The sequence below is a fragment of the Peromyscus californicus genome, unplaced genomic scaffold (assembly GCF_007827085.1).
Source record: "Peromyscus californicus insignis strain IS unplaced genomic scaffold, ASM782708v3 Scaffold_11__1_contigs__length_118956290, whole genome shotgun sequence".
NCBI lineage: Eukaryota > Metazoa > Chordata > Mammalia > Rodentia > Cricetidae > Peromyscus > Peromyscus californicus.
The window spans coordinates 35,039,336-35,057,005 of NW_026294402.1; the positions used below are offsets into that span (position 1 = coordinate 35,039,336).

General features: G+C 44.9%; 1 protein-coding gene across 2 annotated transcripts in view; it reads right to left on the reverse strand.

The window, feature by feature from the left end:
* Positions 1–17,317, reverse strand: part of Crtam (cytotoxic and regulatory T cell molecule) — a 28,508-nt gene extending 11,191 nt beyond the window's left edge. For both annotated transcript variants that reach the window (XM_052728682.1, XM_052728673.1), the window contains exons 1-6: positions 17,272–17,317; positions 8,716–8,856; positions 6,777–6,929; positions 4,848–4,991; positions 3,306–3,467; positions 515–595 (exon numbers count right to left, since the gene is read on the reverse strand). In XM_052728682.1, the coding sequence (XP_052584642.1) occupies positions 515–595; positions 3,306–3,467; positions 4,848–4,991; positions 6,777–6,929; positions 8,716–8,856; positions 17,272–17,317 (727 nt within the window). The remainder of the gene's footprint in view (positions 1–514; positions 596–3,305; positions 3,468–4,847; positions 4,992–6,776; positions 6,930–8,715; positions 8,857–17,271) is intronic.
* Positions 17,318–17,670: the final 353 nt, after the last annotated feature.

A 17,670-nucleotide genomic window follows, 5' to 3' on the forward strand; every position in this document is an offset into this window, starting at 1 on the left:
TATCCCAGGACCACAAAACTGCAGCGGGTTGGAGGGGGTCTATGTAGTCTTATGAAAAATAAAATAAAGGGCTAGGGAGGTGGTTTAGTGGGTAAAGTGTTCACCGTGCAGGCGTGGGAGCTCAAGTTCTGTTTCCCATAACTCACAGAAAACACAGGCACAGCGGCACATGCCTGTAACCCCAGCCCTGGAGGTAGAGACAGGAGGATTCCGACGGGCTTACTCATCAGCCAGTCTAACCGAAATGCTGAGCTATGGGTTCAATACAAAACCTTGTTTCAAAAATCAACCAATCATTCAGAAACAGGCAGGAGGAGTGATCAAAGAAAGAAATTCTTACATCAACCTCTGGCTTCCACACACGTATGTGTGAGTGAGTGCACCCACGTGTGTACACATATACACCCCACACACATACACAACATTTAAAAATATTCTTTAAATGTGGAATTAAAAATGTGCATCTCCAACCAGGCATTTTTTTTCTAAGGTTTCAGTGGTTTTTGAGACTTACCCATACTCGTGGGCTGCTGGGGGGCTTGAGACTTGAGAGAGCTCTGCTCCGGAGCATCTGAAGCTGTTTCTTGATCTGCAACTAGAAAGGGGGAAAAACAAAATTCTGAAACCATTGAGATGAGCTTTAGCCACATTTTGCTCAGGGTCACAGAGCCAGGAGAGCAGAGCAGAGCCAGGCTGCTACCCACTTCTGGGGGTTGTGCTGAAACCCAGAGCCCCGACTCTGTGTTTTGAATCCGCACCATGCTGCTTGCCCATCTGCTAGGTGACCGGGCTGACAGTACAGCATGCTGGGACCCCTGTGTGCAAGGACATTTGGCAGTAGCAGGCAAAGGGCATTTGCTGTGTCCTTCTGCACACACATGTCTATCTGTTCCTCTGTCCGTCCATTTGCATATGTATATTTTCCTGTTTCCATAGAAAATATACTTCCATATCATTGACCCATTTCTCCAGGTGCAGACTGAGCTGAATCTCAATGCTATTATCAGCATATTCCTCAGTGACATGGGCAAGACGCTTAATTTAGCCAGCACTGAATATTCTCCCATATGTGTGAAATACAGTTGCTAGCTTTTACCTCTTGTGTGCGTGTGTGCATGCATGTGTGTGTGAAGTAATAACTCCATTCACATAAGGTGTTTAGTACAATGTCTGTTTACTAAGTGAGATGCTCACTAAATGCTGTTGTGTAACATAAATGTTTGTGGATATTTCCAGAGAGTCAGCTTAGATCATTTTCATCAGTCAATAGAAAGGCTGGCATCCAGGAAGAAGGTAAGTGTGCCATCATGTAACTGTGCCTATCAACTAAGATATTTGACAGATGGGTATTGTCTCCTGAACTTTATGGATGCTTCTCAGTGTTCATTAAATCAAAGAATTTTCTGTGGTTTAAAATTTTTATTTTCATAATTAAGCATATATAATTTTTAAACAGGTGTAAAAAACATGAATTGTGGGTAGAACCTTTGAGGAAGGCAAGAAGAATTACAGAAAAATCATTAGAGAAACAATATTCCAGAAGTTCCCTTTACCCATGGTGATGCAGTTTTGTTTGTTTTTTGAGACAGTCTTGCTATATAACAGCTTTAGTTGGCTTGGAATTTGCCATGTAGACAAGACTGGCCTTACATGTCTGTTGATTCTCTTGCTGAATTATTATATACTTATTTCAAGCAAGAAGACTTGGTAGAAACAACTGAATGCAGAAACTGTTGAGGACCATATTGTTTTCTATTAAGCCAGACATTGGGGAATATTTAAAAAAATAAAGAAGTAGTCATTTTCTCACATGTGTTTGTAACATGGTTATTTTTCCATAAAATTATGCTTTGTTATGGAAATGTTTGTTAACATAGAGTAGACTTATTATTTTAAAAATGACTTAACCATGTATTTTAAATTTCTCAGTTTTAACTACTAATAGGTAAATATTAACAGAGACAATTCGAGTATATAGAAGTTCTTTGTGATCCTCAGTTATTCTCAGGAGTGTGAAAGGTGGACTGGGAGATGACTTGGCTGGTCAACCGCCTGCTGCATAGTGTGGGGACCTGAGTTAGCATCCCCAGCAACCAGGTACCAGCCAGAACAGCACCAGCCGGTGCTCCCTGCACTCTGAGACAGAGACAGGTGGATCCATGAAGCTCACTGGACAGACATTCTCACACCAGTGACCCCCAGGTTCAGTGAGAGACTGTCTCAAAAAGTTAGGGTAGACAGTGACTGAGGAAGACACGTCAGCCTCTGGTTACACATACGTTCACCCACACCTGCACCAGCAGACCATACACACACACACACACACACACACACACACACACACACACACACACACACACACACACGTGTGGAAGGTGATTACATTAAAGATGTTTGAGAGCTGGGCCTCAGTTCTGTAAAACTCCACTCCCACACTAGTGATGGGAACCAAATGTTCCTCCTTTGCAATCAGATGAAGCAAATCAGTCTCCAGAGAATTTAATCCTTCTTCTTACTCCGTTCTCTAGAAACATTGCGTATTCCTAGATGTGACACATTCCTAGGACCATTCTTATGTTCCCTGCACCCCACCCAGAAGATAGTGTAGATGAGAGGGCTCAGAATGCTTACTTGTAAATGCGCTTTAAAGCATTCTCAGCTAGTAAGTTTTTTTTTTTTTTTAATCAATTGGGTGAACAAAATGTTTGTACTATCTCTGCGGCTCATCAAAGGAAAAAGATAATAAGCCAACAGAAGCCACTAGTTGCTGACACTAATGACCCACTTTGAACATTTGCTGGAAATCTGGAATGGTTCTAGATCATCAATAGGTGGCTGTGGTGGCTAATATTAGTTGTCAGCTTGATACACTTGGGAAGAGGGAACATCAGTTGAAGAACTCCTTCCATCAGATTGGCCTGCAGGCCTGTCTGTGGGGCATTGTCTTGATAGATGGTTGATGTGGGAAGGTTTACCAAAGGATGAGCAGCACCACCCCTTGGCAGGTGGTCCTGGGTTCTATAAGAAAGCAGGCTGATTAAGCCATGAGGAGCAAATCAGTAAGCAGCATTCCTCCATGGCCTCTGCTTCAGTGCCTGCCTCCTGGTTCCTGCCTTGCATGGCTGCCCTGAGTTCTCTCGATGATAGACTGTGACCTGAGAGCTGTAAGGTGAAATAAATCCTTTCCTCCTTTAAATTGTTTTGGGTCAATGTTTCAGCATAGCAACATGGAAGCACACTAGGACAATAGAGCCATGTTAGATGGCTCTAGATTAAAGACATCTAAACAGAACCATTCTTCTTACCCAAGTCTTCAAACCGGAAGGGGGCAACCAGCTTCCTTCCTTGCAGGCCGCTGTGCCGGATAATGCAGTGCACTGTTGAGTTTTTGCCATACGAGTGGACTATGAGCGTGCTGGTGGTGTTACAGGTTTTCCCATCAGCTTCAAACTCATGGTGGAGTCCGCCTACGCAACAAGGTGAAGAGACGGGAAAGGTTGTGGCTACGGAACTCTATTGGATGGTTCGCACGGCAAGCGGAACCTCAGTCTAACACTCAGACAGCTGCCTTGTGTGGATTGGGCGTGGGCAGGAAGACAAGCAGCATGCCGTGGGTAAAGGAGAGTGGGTAAGATCCTCCCCCTTTGTACCGGGGAGAAAGAGCAAAGCTTACGGGGGTTACACCAGAAAGGCAACTCACTGTCAGAAAACACAAAGGCCTCAGAGCGTGAAGGTGACATCGATAAATGAGTTTTATGATGAAGTGGACTGTGCTGGACTGGAAGACAGAGCTGAGTCTCAAGCCTTTTCTACCTAGAACTCTGCTTAGCCCTTAGCTTTCTAGAGTGTGCAGTCAGCAAAGGCAGCATCTACTAAAATGTCGGCAAGCACTATGTGTTTCCCCCAAGATCACAGTTGTCCTGCTTAAAACAAAGGTAGGTTCTTCATTCTTACAGTATTAAAGACATTTTACAGTATTAAAGACTCACTATGTAGCTCAGGCTTGCCTCAAACACACAATCCTCTTGCCCCCCGCCTTCCGTGTGCTGGGGTTGCATATATGAACCATAACACCCGCCTCTTGTTACCTTTTTGCACATCGGTCTCTGTATGTGCAATGCAGTATCCACATATGTGGAAGGCTTTATGTGTTTAATCACAGACACTCCCTGACTTATGATGCCTTAGCTTAGGATTTCTAAAGCTTAAAACGTACAAAGGCACACCCAGGCACACTTGTAGATACAGGCAATTGTTCTGTGTTTTAATTGCCTTCAGCACAGAATTGAATAAAATACATGCACAGCTCGGAAATTTCTTTATGAAATGTGCTTTGTAATACATGATTTTGCTGAGTGGTAAGATAATGTGAGTGCTCAAAGTATGTCTGAAGTTGATGAGGTTGTTTGATGTTTGGTGAATTGAAGCTTTAAGATTTTCATGAAGAGATTTTTAACGTGCAGTGGGGTTTCTTGGGACACAGCCACTTGGTAAGCTGAATATCATGTGTACACATAATGACATGTTTCCAATTTTACGACTGTGAAAAAGCTTATGCTCCGTGTTATGCCACTTAATTTAGGGAAGTTTGTCAGTTTTTAAGAAGTATTATAGATAACTCACTTTATCTCTCTACTATTATTTAAAAAAACTCGTGATTTGAGATTAGCCCTTTAACATTAGACAAAATATGGATTGTTATAAGGCTAATTTCTCTGGAGCCAAACCTATGTATTGACTGGTGTCTTTGGGCACCTCTGGCCACCAGAGGGCGCCATAACATTTAAAAAGCTCTTGGAAATTTAAGCAAGAAAGAAAACAAAGAAACCTTTCTCTCCCCTGCTTACCATAGATCTCCATACCACTCCCCAGCAGCCAGGTGATTTGAGGAGGGGGCTTGCTCCTCTCTGTGGAGCATTGCAGTACAACATGTTTTTCACCGTTCTGCCTTCTGAGAACCAAAGCTTCCACAGTCGGCTTCAAAGGAGTCACTGGAAGAAAATTAATTTTTCTGTGCTGAACTAGTTGTAGGTGTGCACGTGGGCACAGGTCTGTAGAAGTATGTACAGGTATGTAGAGGCCAGAGGTAGATGTCAGGAGTACTCTTCGATCACTGTCTGCCACTGGGTCTGGAGCTCATGGATGCAGCTAGGCTGGCTGGCTAATGGGCTGCAGGGATGTACCCGTGCCTTCATCGGTGCTGGAGTTAAAGGTGGCCTGTGCCCAGCTTTTATGTGGGTAATGGGCATCCTAAACCAGTTTGTCAGGCTTACATGGCAAGCACTCTCCTGAATGACAGGCTTTCCATCCACCTGGTCTGCATATGTTGGCAAAGCACATCACCTATGAATCTTAGGGACTGCTATAGGGATAATTATTTAATTACTGGCCACATTTCTTGTTTAACTTTTCCCAGAATTCTATCGTGTTATGCTTTCAAAGAACCAAGCTGGCTGAGGTCAGAATGTTTGTTTCTGAGCATGTGACTAGTTCCTGAGGATTCTCAAAGAGACATCATTCGAACAGCAGTCTGAATGTGATGGGATGCTGCTACAACAAGCTTGGTTGCTAGCACACTAGGGAGAGATCCAACTTCTGTCACCAGCTGGCTTGTAGAAACAGACAAGTCCTACAGCTTCTTGGTATGTCAGCTGTGATGCAGAGGAGTTGGCCTTTTAGCTCTAAATGTTTGTAAGTTTGCGCAAATAAAGGGCAAGGTAAATTTCTCATGCCCCCTCCTCACATCAAAGGAACATTTCCATTATCAAGGACCCACTGGTCTTTTCTCTTTGTACTTCTGTCCTGGAAATCATTTTCAGCTGAACTGACTTCTTCCTTTTTCCAATTCTACTTTTGCTTTTTCCTTTCATGGAGAACCACACTTGTACGCATTTAGAGAATTCATCCAGACCTTGGGAAGGAACGGAATGACTCTGGGAAGGTGTGAGGTTTGTTACTTGTTGGCACCACAAAGATGGAAATGAGAGGCCCTTCGAGGAACTAACAGTCTGGCTGTGGACTCAGGTCCTCTGCTTTTAGAAGGTTAGTACAGTGGTAATTCCTTATTACAGGAAAAAAATTTAAAACTAAAATATCAAGTTTAAAAATGGTTCGTTGTGGAGCTGGAGGGATGGCTCAGTGCATAAGAAGGAGTATTGTTCTTGCCCAGGACCTGTGTTTGGTGCCTAGCACCCATGTTGGGTGGCTCACAATCACCTGACAGCTCCAGGGGAACGTGACACTATCTTCTGGCCTGTTTGGGCACCCACACTTTATGCCCACACTTTATCCCCACACAGACACATAATTAAAAATAAAATAAATCTTATAAGAGATTCATTGTAAAGTGGGCTGGGGGATGTGACTCAGCAGGTGGAGGTACATGTCAGCCCAACAACCTGAGTTCAGTCCCCAAGATCTGTGTGCTGGAAGGAAAGGCTGATCCTTCAGATGGTCCTCTGCCCTCTGTGTGAGCCCATGGTACATGCCCCTCCTCAGATAAGTTTTGTTTATTTGTTTGTTTGTTTGTTTGTTTTCCAAGACAGGGTTTCTCGGTGTAGCCCTGGCTGTCCTGGAACTCACTCTGTAGACCAGGTTGGCCTCGAACTCACAGAGATCCTCCTGCCCCTGCTTTCTGATTGCTGGGATTAAAGATATGCACTGCCACCGCCCAGCCTCAGATGAATTTTTGAAATTAAATAAATGAATAAATAAAATGGTGCATTTTGCTCATCACTCTATCACACCCATGGAGAGTTACCCTGCTGGGAACATACCTAACACAATCACCCTCACTTGGTTCGTCCTCACGGAACTTCCATAGTGTAAGCACTTATACAGGCCTTCATCCTGCAGAGTTACATTGGGCACCCGGATGGAGAGCTCTGTGGCCGAGTGGTGGAGAAGCTGGTATTTGGAACTTTTTAAAGCTGTGCAAGAGGGAAAAGACGTTGTTAGGAGGAAAGCTCACTCACAGGAGAGCCTGCCTCTGCCTCCCCGGTGCTGGGATTAAAGGGCTGTGTCACCACACCCAACTTCTGTTGTTTTAATGAACGATGCCCGGCCATAGTTTGCTTCTTGAACCTGATGCTTGTGTGGTTTTGCCTTGTCACAACAAATGTCAGCCATGGAAGATAAATACGCCAGCTAAGTGCCTTCAAATTTTAATTTAAAAAAATGTTCATTACAATTTGAAGATTCCTGCGGATGTCGATCCTTAGTCCTTCCAAGGATTTAGCCGATAGTACAAAAAAAAAAGCAAGCTTGCAAAGTTCTAACTAACATGGAGGGTTCCTCTTGATTTGATTTTACATACCGACCTGGGAATTTCATGTAAGGTCAAAGCTCCCTGGGCAAAGCAGAAGCTCTGAAAAGAGCGATTTTGTTGATTTGCTCTTTAATCTGTTAACGGTGCTTAACTAAGTCCACAGAATAAACAGAGTTAAAGCTTGGATCACGGCCCAAGGGAACATTTGTAATCCGGAAGGATGGCTGGGCCTCTTGGGGCCTGATGCCTCCCGAGCTAGCACTCTGGGTTTTCAGTTTCACCTCTGTTGACCTTGCAGTCCAGAGTTCTTTGTTGTGGCGGGCTGCACGGTGAAGGGTGGGTTGTTAGTGCATGCCTGGCCTCTACCTCCCAGATTCCAAAGCCCAGGACCCCCCCCCCCCACACACACACACACTCCTACTTGTAACGACCCCATCAAGTTCTCAGTCACTGCCAAATGCCAACCAGAGGGCAAGACGACTCCATCTGGAGGACCTTGGTTTGGATTAAGGGGTTTTACTGCAGAGCTCCAGAATGTCTCACTGCCCATTCTTCCAAAGAAAAACAAACAGAAAAACAAAACAAGACAAAAAGCCCTTCGTTGAACAGAACTATTCCTACTCAGAGTTCATTTCTCCACCACTTTTCTCAACTTGTATCTACTGAGTCTATCGGACTCCACTGTTAACAGCTGGTAAAGCAATCTATTTGGCTATTTGATATCTAATGTATCAATTAAGCAGTATTGACAAAGCATATCTATTTTTTAGTGGCTCTATTTATGAACATAAATGGAACTTTGCTGACTCTGATTTTCTCGAGTACTTGACATCTAGGGCTATTAGAGGTATCAAATGGTCTCTTTATAAAGAGTCTTTGGTAAATTCCTGTCTAAGGTCCAAGCGACTCGTGAAGTTTGTCCCTTTCTCTCTCACACAAGAAAGGTGTGACCGTCCTTCTGACTAAAGGGCATTCCATCAGTTTCCAGTGCCTAGAGATCTTGGTGTTAAGTCCAACCGGGGCAGACTTGTGCTTGGTAATGTGACTTCGCTGCTGACTCCAGACACGAGGTCATGCGTCAGCTTCACAGGAAGGTCCACCAAGGCAGCCTGCTGCCTACCTATGGCTTTGCTGTGGGTGTTTCCCGGCCATTGAGAGTCAAAAAGTGATGTGGGGGTGAGAGATACAGCCGTGGAAAGGTGCTTTGTAAGTTTGAGCCCCCTTTAACAACCTTTCTGATGGGGTTTCCACTTCAGACTTCCTGTTCCCCCCAAAAGCCGCTCTGTGTCAAAGAACAGGCTTCAGGGGTGTGAGTCACGTGTAGCAGTGGGTGGGCTGAGCCCACCCTTGGGTGACTCATGTGGGCCTTGGTGCCACTGATTTGCCCCAGCTGGAAATCCCTTAGGTTGAGGTTTATCATTTTTTTTCCCTCCCCTCACCCCACTTACCAGGATGTTGATTAAAAAAAATGGTAAACCCGGAAGGGGCCAGCCACTGGAGAGAGGCATTCTGCGTCAGAGAAGTTGCACATTTTAGGGTGAGTGTCTGGCCTTCCTCCACTGTGATGGTTTCCATGGTCAGCGAGGCTGCTGTGGAAGGAGAGATGGGAAGGTCAGCAACATGCATGTGTGCATGAGGTGTGGTGGTCAGAGGAGAGCCCTAAACACTCAGTTCGCACCTCTGCCGAGAGAGTCCCGTGATGGAACTAAGGTTGTCGAACCCGGTAGCAAGTGCCCTGGCCGCAAAAGCTCTTGCTCAGCCCCAAAGGAAAGGTCTGTTGCTCACTTTACAGATGAGTAAATCCATCAGGCTCAAGGTCACAGAGGTCACAGGACTGAATCTGTACTCAGGGTGCGTACTTCTGTAACCACATAGGCCTATCAGAGTGATGGACCCCCAGAAAACAGCATTGATAGCCTCAGTTTATAAAATGGGTGATTTGCAAGTTTAAGTATTACGTCAGCTATCTATGATCCCTGGTGCTGCTCAGTGGGAAGTGCTTCTTAGCAACGGAGAAGCCCTGGGTTGAATCCCCATCACACATGCACACATACACACACACACACACACACACACACACACACACACACACACACACACACTACACGCTCTGGGATGCTCTAGTGACTTGTTGGGGCTGTTGGTCACTGGGAGTATATAGATCCACCCCAGATAGCTTCCACCACAGGAGGACTTTCTCTAGCAAATGTAAGAGTCTAATTTCCCTGAATCACACTCCCCAGAGAATAATGAAGGACTGACTCTAAGCAGTGACAAATTTATTGTTCCAGAAAGAAAATAAAGGAAGAGTAAACTGGTTTTTACTGAATCGGCACATTCATCATCGTGCATTATTGCTTCAAGTTTTAAACTAAACTGTTTTTCCTTGGTATAATATAATTCTTACCCAGGAGGGCTTCAAAACTATCCAACCAGAAGAACACTGTGCTTATAAATTATCAACAGCAAATGCTTTACAGCCCTATCTGCAATCTAAAAGTGAAAAAAGGGGGATGGGTAGTTTATTTCCTAGTGATGCACACATTGTAAAAAAGAAACTTTTTTGAAACAGTGTCTCATGTAGCTCAGACCGACCTTGAACTCACTACATAACCCACGGGGGTACTGACTGCCTCTGAACTCACTCTGTAGCCCAAGCCGGCACTGAGCTCCTCCTGATCCTCCTGTCCCAGCCTCCCAAGTGCTGGGATTACAGACACCAGCCACCATACCCAGCATCCTCAAAAGAATTTTAAATATCAGGAAAAATGCTTTGGATCGCTCTGGGGACTCAGGAGTGCAGCCATTTTGTGTGCATTCCGTCTCTAGTCCTTAATTTCCATGTAGGCTATAGCAATAATAACCCAACATTTTTGTCTTGTGTTCACACTTCTTTTCATGGGAAAACAGTTGGTTTTAGCCCTAATTGACAAACACCTATACTGTCAGCCAATGTGGAGAAAGAACGATGTGTCCTTGTGAGGCTGAGGGATGGCTTAGATGTAAAGCACTTGCCATGCAGTCCTGGGGATCTGAGCTTGGATCCCAGCATCCACTAAAATATATATAACAAGCACAGAGTATTCATCTGCAATATCCCAGTGGAGGTGGGGACAGGTGGACCCCTGGGGCTTGCTGGCCAGCTAGTCTAGTGGGATAGTGGGATAGATGAGCTCCAGGTTCAAAGAGACACCCTCTCTCTCTCTTTCAAAAAAAAAAAAAAAAAAGAAAGAAAGAAAAAAGAAAAAAGAAAAAGAAAAAAAAGTAGAGAATGATGTTGAATACACTCAGTGTTTACCTCCAGCTTCCAATCCCATGTACACACACGCCCACACATATGTGTACACACCTATTTAAATATGTACACACAATCACATACAGATTTGTGGAGCTGGGGACACAGCTCCAGTGGTAGAGTATGTGGGTAGCATGCCACAGGCCTCAGCTTCGGTTACTAAGTAACTAAGTAACCAATCGAGACATCCGTGTTTTCAGAAATAAGCAATGAGGAGGCCTGTAGCCAGAACGCTGCTTGGGTTGCCTCAAGGGACATAATTTCCTGCTCACGAATTGAACAGAGTCGGTAGACTCTTGCAATGTCGTCAGATTGTGATACACTGCACTGTGGCTTTTTAGCACAGGCGAAGGTATTATTCACCCTGAGATCAGCAGCAGCTGCTCTTGCTGCCAGAAACTTAACGTGTGGGGCTGCCAGTCAGACGGGTCACGGTCACGTTTATTGACACCTGAGATGCAGACGGGAAGGTCTACGATTGAGGTGCCGAGCTCGGCTGAGACACCACTCCTTGCTTTACTGCTCTTATTTTGGCCCCGAGTTGGATCCTGCAGCAGGAAGTTGGTGTAGAAAGGAAGACTAGTCCCCTGTGAAGCCGCAGGCCCACCCAGCTTTGCTTAAAATAATACTTAAACGATTACTCGGGGTGCCTAAGCTCTGTCAAAGGGTGCGAGAGGAAGAAGCTGTCCAGAGGGAGAGGCCTTCCGAGGAGAAGACATCCCCGGTCCTCCTCCTGCCGGTGGATCCTGAATGGGAAGTTCGGCTGTCTTTTCACTTTCTTTTACCTCAGTCTGCAGTCCAACTTTCACCTGTCGTCAGAGCAACGAGGTGTGGGTTTTTGTTTTTTTGCTTACCACTTCCTCCCCGTCAGTGCTAACGGTACACTGACAGTATTCTCACTCACTCTTAACTTTTCTCATGCCCTCCACGCCATGTGCCAGCTTCCTACTTCTTCCCATCCGGCCTGTAACATTCTCATCTGTAGATCAGTCCTAGGTGGAGCTCAGTCATGGATGGCTGTAATGTCTTACCACCTCCTTCAACCTCAGGCTGTGCTGACTGGCGGACTGTCTTCTGGGCTTTGTTATCTCAGTGACCGGATGCATGCAGCCACTAATGGCCATGTGTTACGAGGCCACACTTTGAACCTTTTCTTATGGACTGTGTGGTTAGGAGATTTGTTACATGTATTTATTCATCTATCTATCTATCTATCTATCTATCTATCTATCTATCTATCTATCTATCTATCTATCATCTATCATCTATCTATCATCTATTTATCTGTCTATCTAACTACATACATACTTATTCATTTCCCTCTCTCTGCGTGTGTTTATGTAAGGATGTGAGTGAGTACATCATAGCGCACATGCGGAGGTCAGGAAACAGCTGGTAGGAATTGCTTCTCTCCTTTCACCTTGTGGACCTCTTGGATGCAAACCAGGTCAGTCGTCTTGGCACCATGTCCCATAACCCACTGAGCTGTCTGTCTCACAGGCCCCCTTCCCCCTCCTCATCAAGTGTACTTAGTGTTTACACAGACTTGGAGAGTGTGGCTCGCTGCATACTCAGAGCGTGTGGTGATCTTGGGGGGCCACAGTGTATGCAGTCTGCTGTAGAGACATGATAGACAGAGGCTTGCCAGTACTCTATCATGCATGACTTTATAGAGTGGGGCTTGGACTCTTCATCATCTCTTCCCTCTCACAGGTAAACTAACGGTCCTGGACTTGGAAGACGATGGCTCAGTGGGTAAGAACATATGCTCTGCAAGCATGAGGACCTGAGTTCAAGTCCCCAGCACCCACATAAAAAGAAAAGCCAGGCATGCCTGTGTGGTTTGTGTGTGCTTGTAACCCAGGTGTTGGGGATTCAGAGACAGGCAGATCCCTGGTGGTAGCTAAGGCGAGGCTGGCTGAAACAGTAGGCTTAGGCTTAATGGAGACACTGTCTCAAGGGAATGAGGGGGATAACATTAGAGGAGGGTATCCAGTGTTCTCTACTGACCTTTGTATTTGTGCACCAGCATACACAAGTGTACTCGCATACACACACACACATGCACACACACGTGCACACATGCTTGCATACACACACTCTCTCTCTCACACACATACACCACCCACAAAAATAAACTAATGTTACTGTCAGTGGATGGTATCTCATCAAAGCACATGTGACTAACTTTCAAGCAAAGGGTGAGTAGTAGTCACGCCCAGAAGCACACACAGGGGAAGCCAGTGCTTTCCTAAGAACCCTTGGCCCTTCCCAAGGTTAGGGGAGAGTTGCTGTGGAGGGTCTTTCTATAGGTTATCAGAGGGACTGAAAAAAAAATGGTCTTTTTTAAACATTGACTTATGCCCAATTGTTGGATGTAATAAATTCAAAATCAAAGCAGAGCAAGTCTGTTGCGGGGTCCCAAACTCAGCATGTGCAATTGAAATCTGTGACCTGTCCCGTTCCCTGTGTCTCTTGTGCTCTCATAACTAATACAGACATGCCATAGGCTCCACCCCAGTGTTTCCTTACTTAGTTAATGTGGTCACCAGCCATGGCATCCAGACATTCAACAAGCACACTAGACTCTCATTTCTCCCAAGCACTGATTGAATCAACCCAGTCTTCCTTTTCCCACTACGGCTGTGGCCTTGGCTGGGGCTCCCATTGCTTCTTGCTGGACCGTTCCGACAATTGTCTTCTGGCTGTCCTTCCCTCTAATTCACCATCCATTAGCTTTTAGACTGACATTTAGAAGACATTATGCTTTTCCTTCACTTAAAATATTTCCTGGGGCTGGAGAGATGGCTCAGCAGTTAGGAGCATTTGCTGCTCTTCCAGAGGAGAATTTAATTCCCAGCACCCACGGGTGGCTCACAACTGTCTGTCACTCTAGTTCCAAGGGATCCAATGTCCTCTTTGGTTTCTGAGGGCATGAGGCATGCATATGGGGGCACAGGCATATATGCAGACAAAACACTCATATTCTTAAAATAAAATAATTAAGAAAGAGCATGAACTACTCTTGCAGAAAACTTGAGTTCAGTTCCTAGTACCCACATCCAGCAATTAACAGCTGTCTATAACTCCAGCTCCAGGAGAATCTGATGCTTCTGTCCTTCACTGACACTCCACCCATCCACCCCCATACCCCACATACATATAATTTTTAAGGAGAAATAAGGAATATTTAAAAGTGTTTCCTATGGCTCCCTTTGTATGTCGGCATCAGGCTAAAATTTCTGATGATTTTCCTCACGTTCTCCTCATGTCTCACTTGGTGATGCTCCTCCCAGATATTCCAGGTGAAGGGACACTTGTTGGGTCCTGGAAGATTCAGGCTGAAAAGCCACTTTTGCCCAGCTGTTCTCATGGCCTACACAGAGCCTTGCTTATCTCCAAGACCCTCCTTAGGGAGACTCAACTCATAAGTCCCAACTTTTGTCAAAACTTCCAAGTAGAAGGCTTCGGGGACTGCTCAGTGCTAAAAGCTTGTGCTGAGCAAGCAAAAAGATGGGAGTTTGATCTCTAGAACATGAATACTTGGTGGGGCTGGTGGCTCCTTTGCCACTCCCACACTCAGGAGACAGAGACAGGATCTCTGGACCAAGTTGGCTAGTGAGAGCAGCCATATTGGCAAGCTCTAGGTTTGATGGAGAGACCCTGCCTCAAAATGAGTAAGTGGGAGACCCTGCCTCAAAATGATTAAGTGGAGAGTTATCAAGGAAGATTTTCAATATCAAACTTGGGTTTCCACACATGTGCACACACATGTTCACACACATACATACCACACAATACATATAAAAAGAAAAACAAACTTGAAAACAGGCCTTTACCTCCTTCCCTCCGACTGACTGGATCTCTCTTCTACACACTCAAAGGCTTTGAGCGGTTTTACACCTAGTGCATTCCTTTACACTGTGTGGTTACAGGTCTGTCTCCAATAATGACTTACAAATGGCTAGAAGTGGAGGCAGTGTGCCATCCATTCACTATACACTCCCAGGGACTAGAAAAAGTTAGGTTTTTGGATGTTAGTTGAATTAATGGGCGAAAGAGACAAATGTAAATCTTCAGAGACAAATATGTTAACAGAACTCTAATTTTTCTCCGCAATTGTGACGTCAAATGATAGAGACTTGAACTGAATGAAAGCTAAAAATATAGTGAGTGAGTTCTCAGATCGGAGTCCTGTTTCTCTGGCTCTTGTGGCGAGTTAGGCAGAAATGTACTTCAGTGAAAACCATTACAAAGAGAGATTTGTATTATTTTTAGATAGACAAGGCAGAGAAACTGCAGCTGTGAAAATCAATTAGACTTGTCAAAATCAAATCATCTTCCAGACCATCATAAAGAGGCTGGCCTGACACAAGGAAACAAAGGAATTCTTCAGTTTGCAGAAGCCCTTCCCGCAGCTAGAGAAAAGGGTGGAAACTTGGCTGGGTTTGACCTTTTCCTCGGCCACAATGTGAGAGGAAGGAATTTGGAAAAACAAACAAACAAACAAACAAACAAACAACAAACCCAACTCATTCTCGTTAAGCTTTATCCACCCTAGAGATTATTCATTCCAGGAGCCTTGAAAGGAGGGGCAGGCTCCAAGATCTTGAAATTCTTTTGTCTGCAAACCTCTGGCAGCCTTAGAAGCCACCACAGTGATTTTCCTCCTGCCTAATTCGCTAAAATCAGCTGACAGTTTGCAGCTGCCTCAAAGCTGACGCTGACAAGAAGCAGCATGACCAGCTCCTGCCCACATGGGACTCTGAGGAGCCTGAGCAGGTTCAGGTTAGAGTGACCAGTGGTGGTTCAAATCCCACTGAGGGTCTGTGTCATCTGGGTGGGGGAATTTTGAGTTTGGGTTCTTTCAATATTGAATCTTTCAGATTGTCTAAGTCAGAATAAGCCCCGGGTTCTTCATCCACGTTAAGACACAGCTTCAGGGCTGGAGAGATGGCTGGGCAGTCAAGAGAATACTGCTCTTGCAGAGGACCCTAGCTTGATTCCCAGCACATCTGTAACTCCAGCTCCTAGGAAATCTGATGTCCTGGCCTCAGCAGGCTACATGTGCACATACGAGTTGCATGGGCTGGCAGACTTGTCTTAAGCTTATCTTTCTGTTTTCTTATTTTTTTGAGACAGGGTCTTGCCATGTTACACTGCAATTACTGATATCCACTATGTAGCTTAGATTGATCTTGAACTCATGGTGATCCTCCTGCCTCAAATGCTGATGTTACAGATATGCATCTACTGCCATGTTCAGATTAGGTTTAAGTTATGACTCTTTTGTTTCTGCTGTTTGTTTAAAAAATATTTCTATGGTGTATTTTTTTTTTTAATGTGGGAAAAGTTTGAAGCCTGGACAAGTTAAGGCCAGCTGAAGGCTTTAGACCTTGGAATAATTGAAATCATACTAATTTTGGCTGTCTAAATGTACCCTTTCAGAATGCATTAGCTGTTCTTTAAGCCACTTACCGAAGAAACTAATGTCGTTCATTACCAAAACAGAATCCTTGTTAAGTGCCTCAGGGTACAGGGAACGGAAAGGAAGGCACTAATTGAAATACACAGATCAGGGAATTGAAAAACTATGTAAAAAAAAAATGTTGCTCCCCACCCCGTCCCCCACAAAATAGCATCCTTCAGTTACCGTTCTGAAATGAATGCAAATGGGAGGGATAGGCATGTTTCCTGGCACAGAGCAGGAGAGTCACTATTGGGAAGCAAGCGAACACATGAAATTGAGCCATGGTTCTCTATACGTGGTCCCTTCCCATACATCTAATGCAAGGGCCATCAGAGACCTGTGATACCAGAAAACAATCCCTCACCCTTTCCCCAACTCTGGGGTAGGACTAGTTTGACCTAAGCTAAAAAGGTCACTGCATCTTTCTCTGATATTCATAATGCTATGGTAGAATTAGGCTTCAAAAACCAAATGATAGTAAAATGTAACCGATTTCTATTAAGCAAGTGGCTTTCAGAGCTGGAGAGGTGCCTCAGTGGTTCAGAGCACCTGCTGCTCTTGCAGAGGACTTGGGTTCACTGTCAGCTCTCCCATGGCAGCTCCAGGCCATCTGTAACTCCAGTCCCAAGAGATCCACCTTCCCCTTCTGGGCCCCTGGACACTGCATGCACATGTTACACAGACTCAGGCAGGCACAGCTCTCATCCCCAAAGGATTAAAAACAAATATATGTTTAAAAGTAAGCAGTTTTCACTAGGATAGTATTATCTCTGAAGTACATTAGAATTGAGTAGAATTAAGCCTCGACACTTCCAAAAAGTTTTTGCATTCAGGATTTTCTTATAATGCGGAGTTTGACAGTTCAAACTTTTATTAACATCTTCATCTAAAGAGGCAAAATCTGAATTTTAGAGAAATTAAAATATTTGACAAAGACTTATACACAAGGAAGTTTTGACTAGGCAGCTGGTTACATTTCACCATAACAGATCCACAAATGCATGCCATACTGTCCCTGTACTCTGAAGAGCAGTTAACAGGAGACAGAATGGGCACAGTAACTGGGTGTGTAAGTTGATACAGCTAGAGCAGTATTAGCAAAATGACCTGGGTTGTCTTCCATAGTAGTCTCTATGAACACAGTTGACTGAAGGTAGGTTTGGCGAAAATGTTAAGTCAGTTGAGCAAAAGAAGAAAAACACAAACCAAAACACCCATTCACTCTAACTAAGTCCTTACCTTGCAACGGGACCCAGCACAGCAAGCTGAGAACGCCCCACCACATGTTGACTGCGCTGAACCCTCTTTGACAGCTTCCTGTAGGTTCTAAAGTACAGGCAGGCTTTTGAAGGGAGGAGGCTGTAGCTCTGTGACCTTACATGGGCCAATTCCTCCACCCACTCTGAGCGCCCTCTTAGTTAGCTGCCCCCCAAACACCTCCTGGTGGAACATCTCGGGGACCACAGGTGTCAGATCCATTGTGGAGAGGTGTGAGTGAGGGCCTCATGGCAAATCCTGCTCCACCACAAGTGGGTAGTGATGGTAAGTCAGCTGACTGAGGCTTGGGGGGAGACAGAGGGTAGGAAAGGCGAAAATGTCCCTGTCTAGTGAGGTCATCTTTATTTTTCTTTTCTAGTT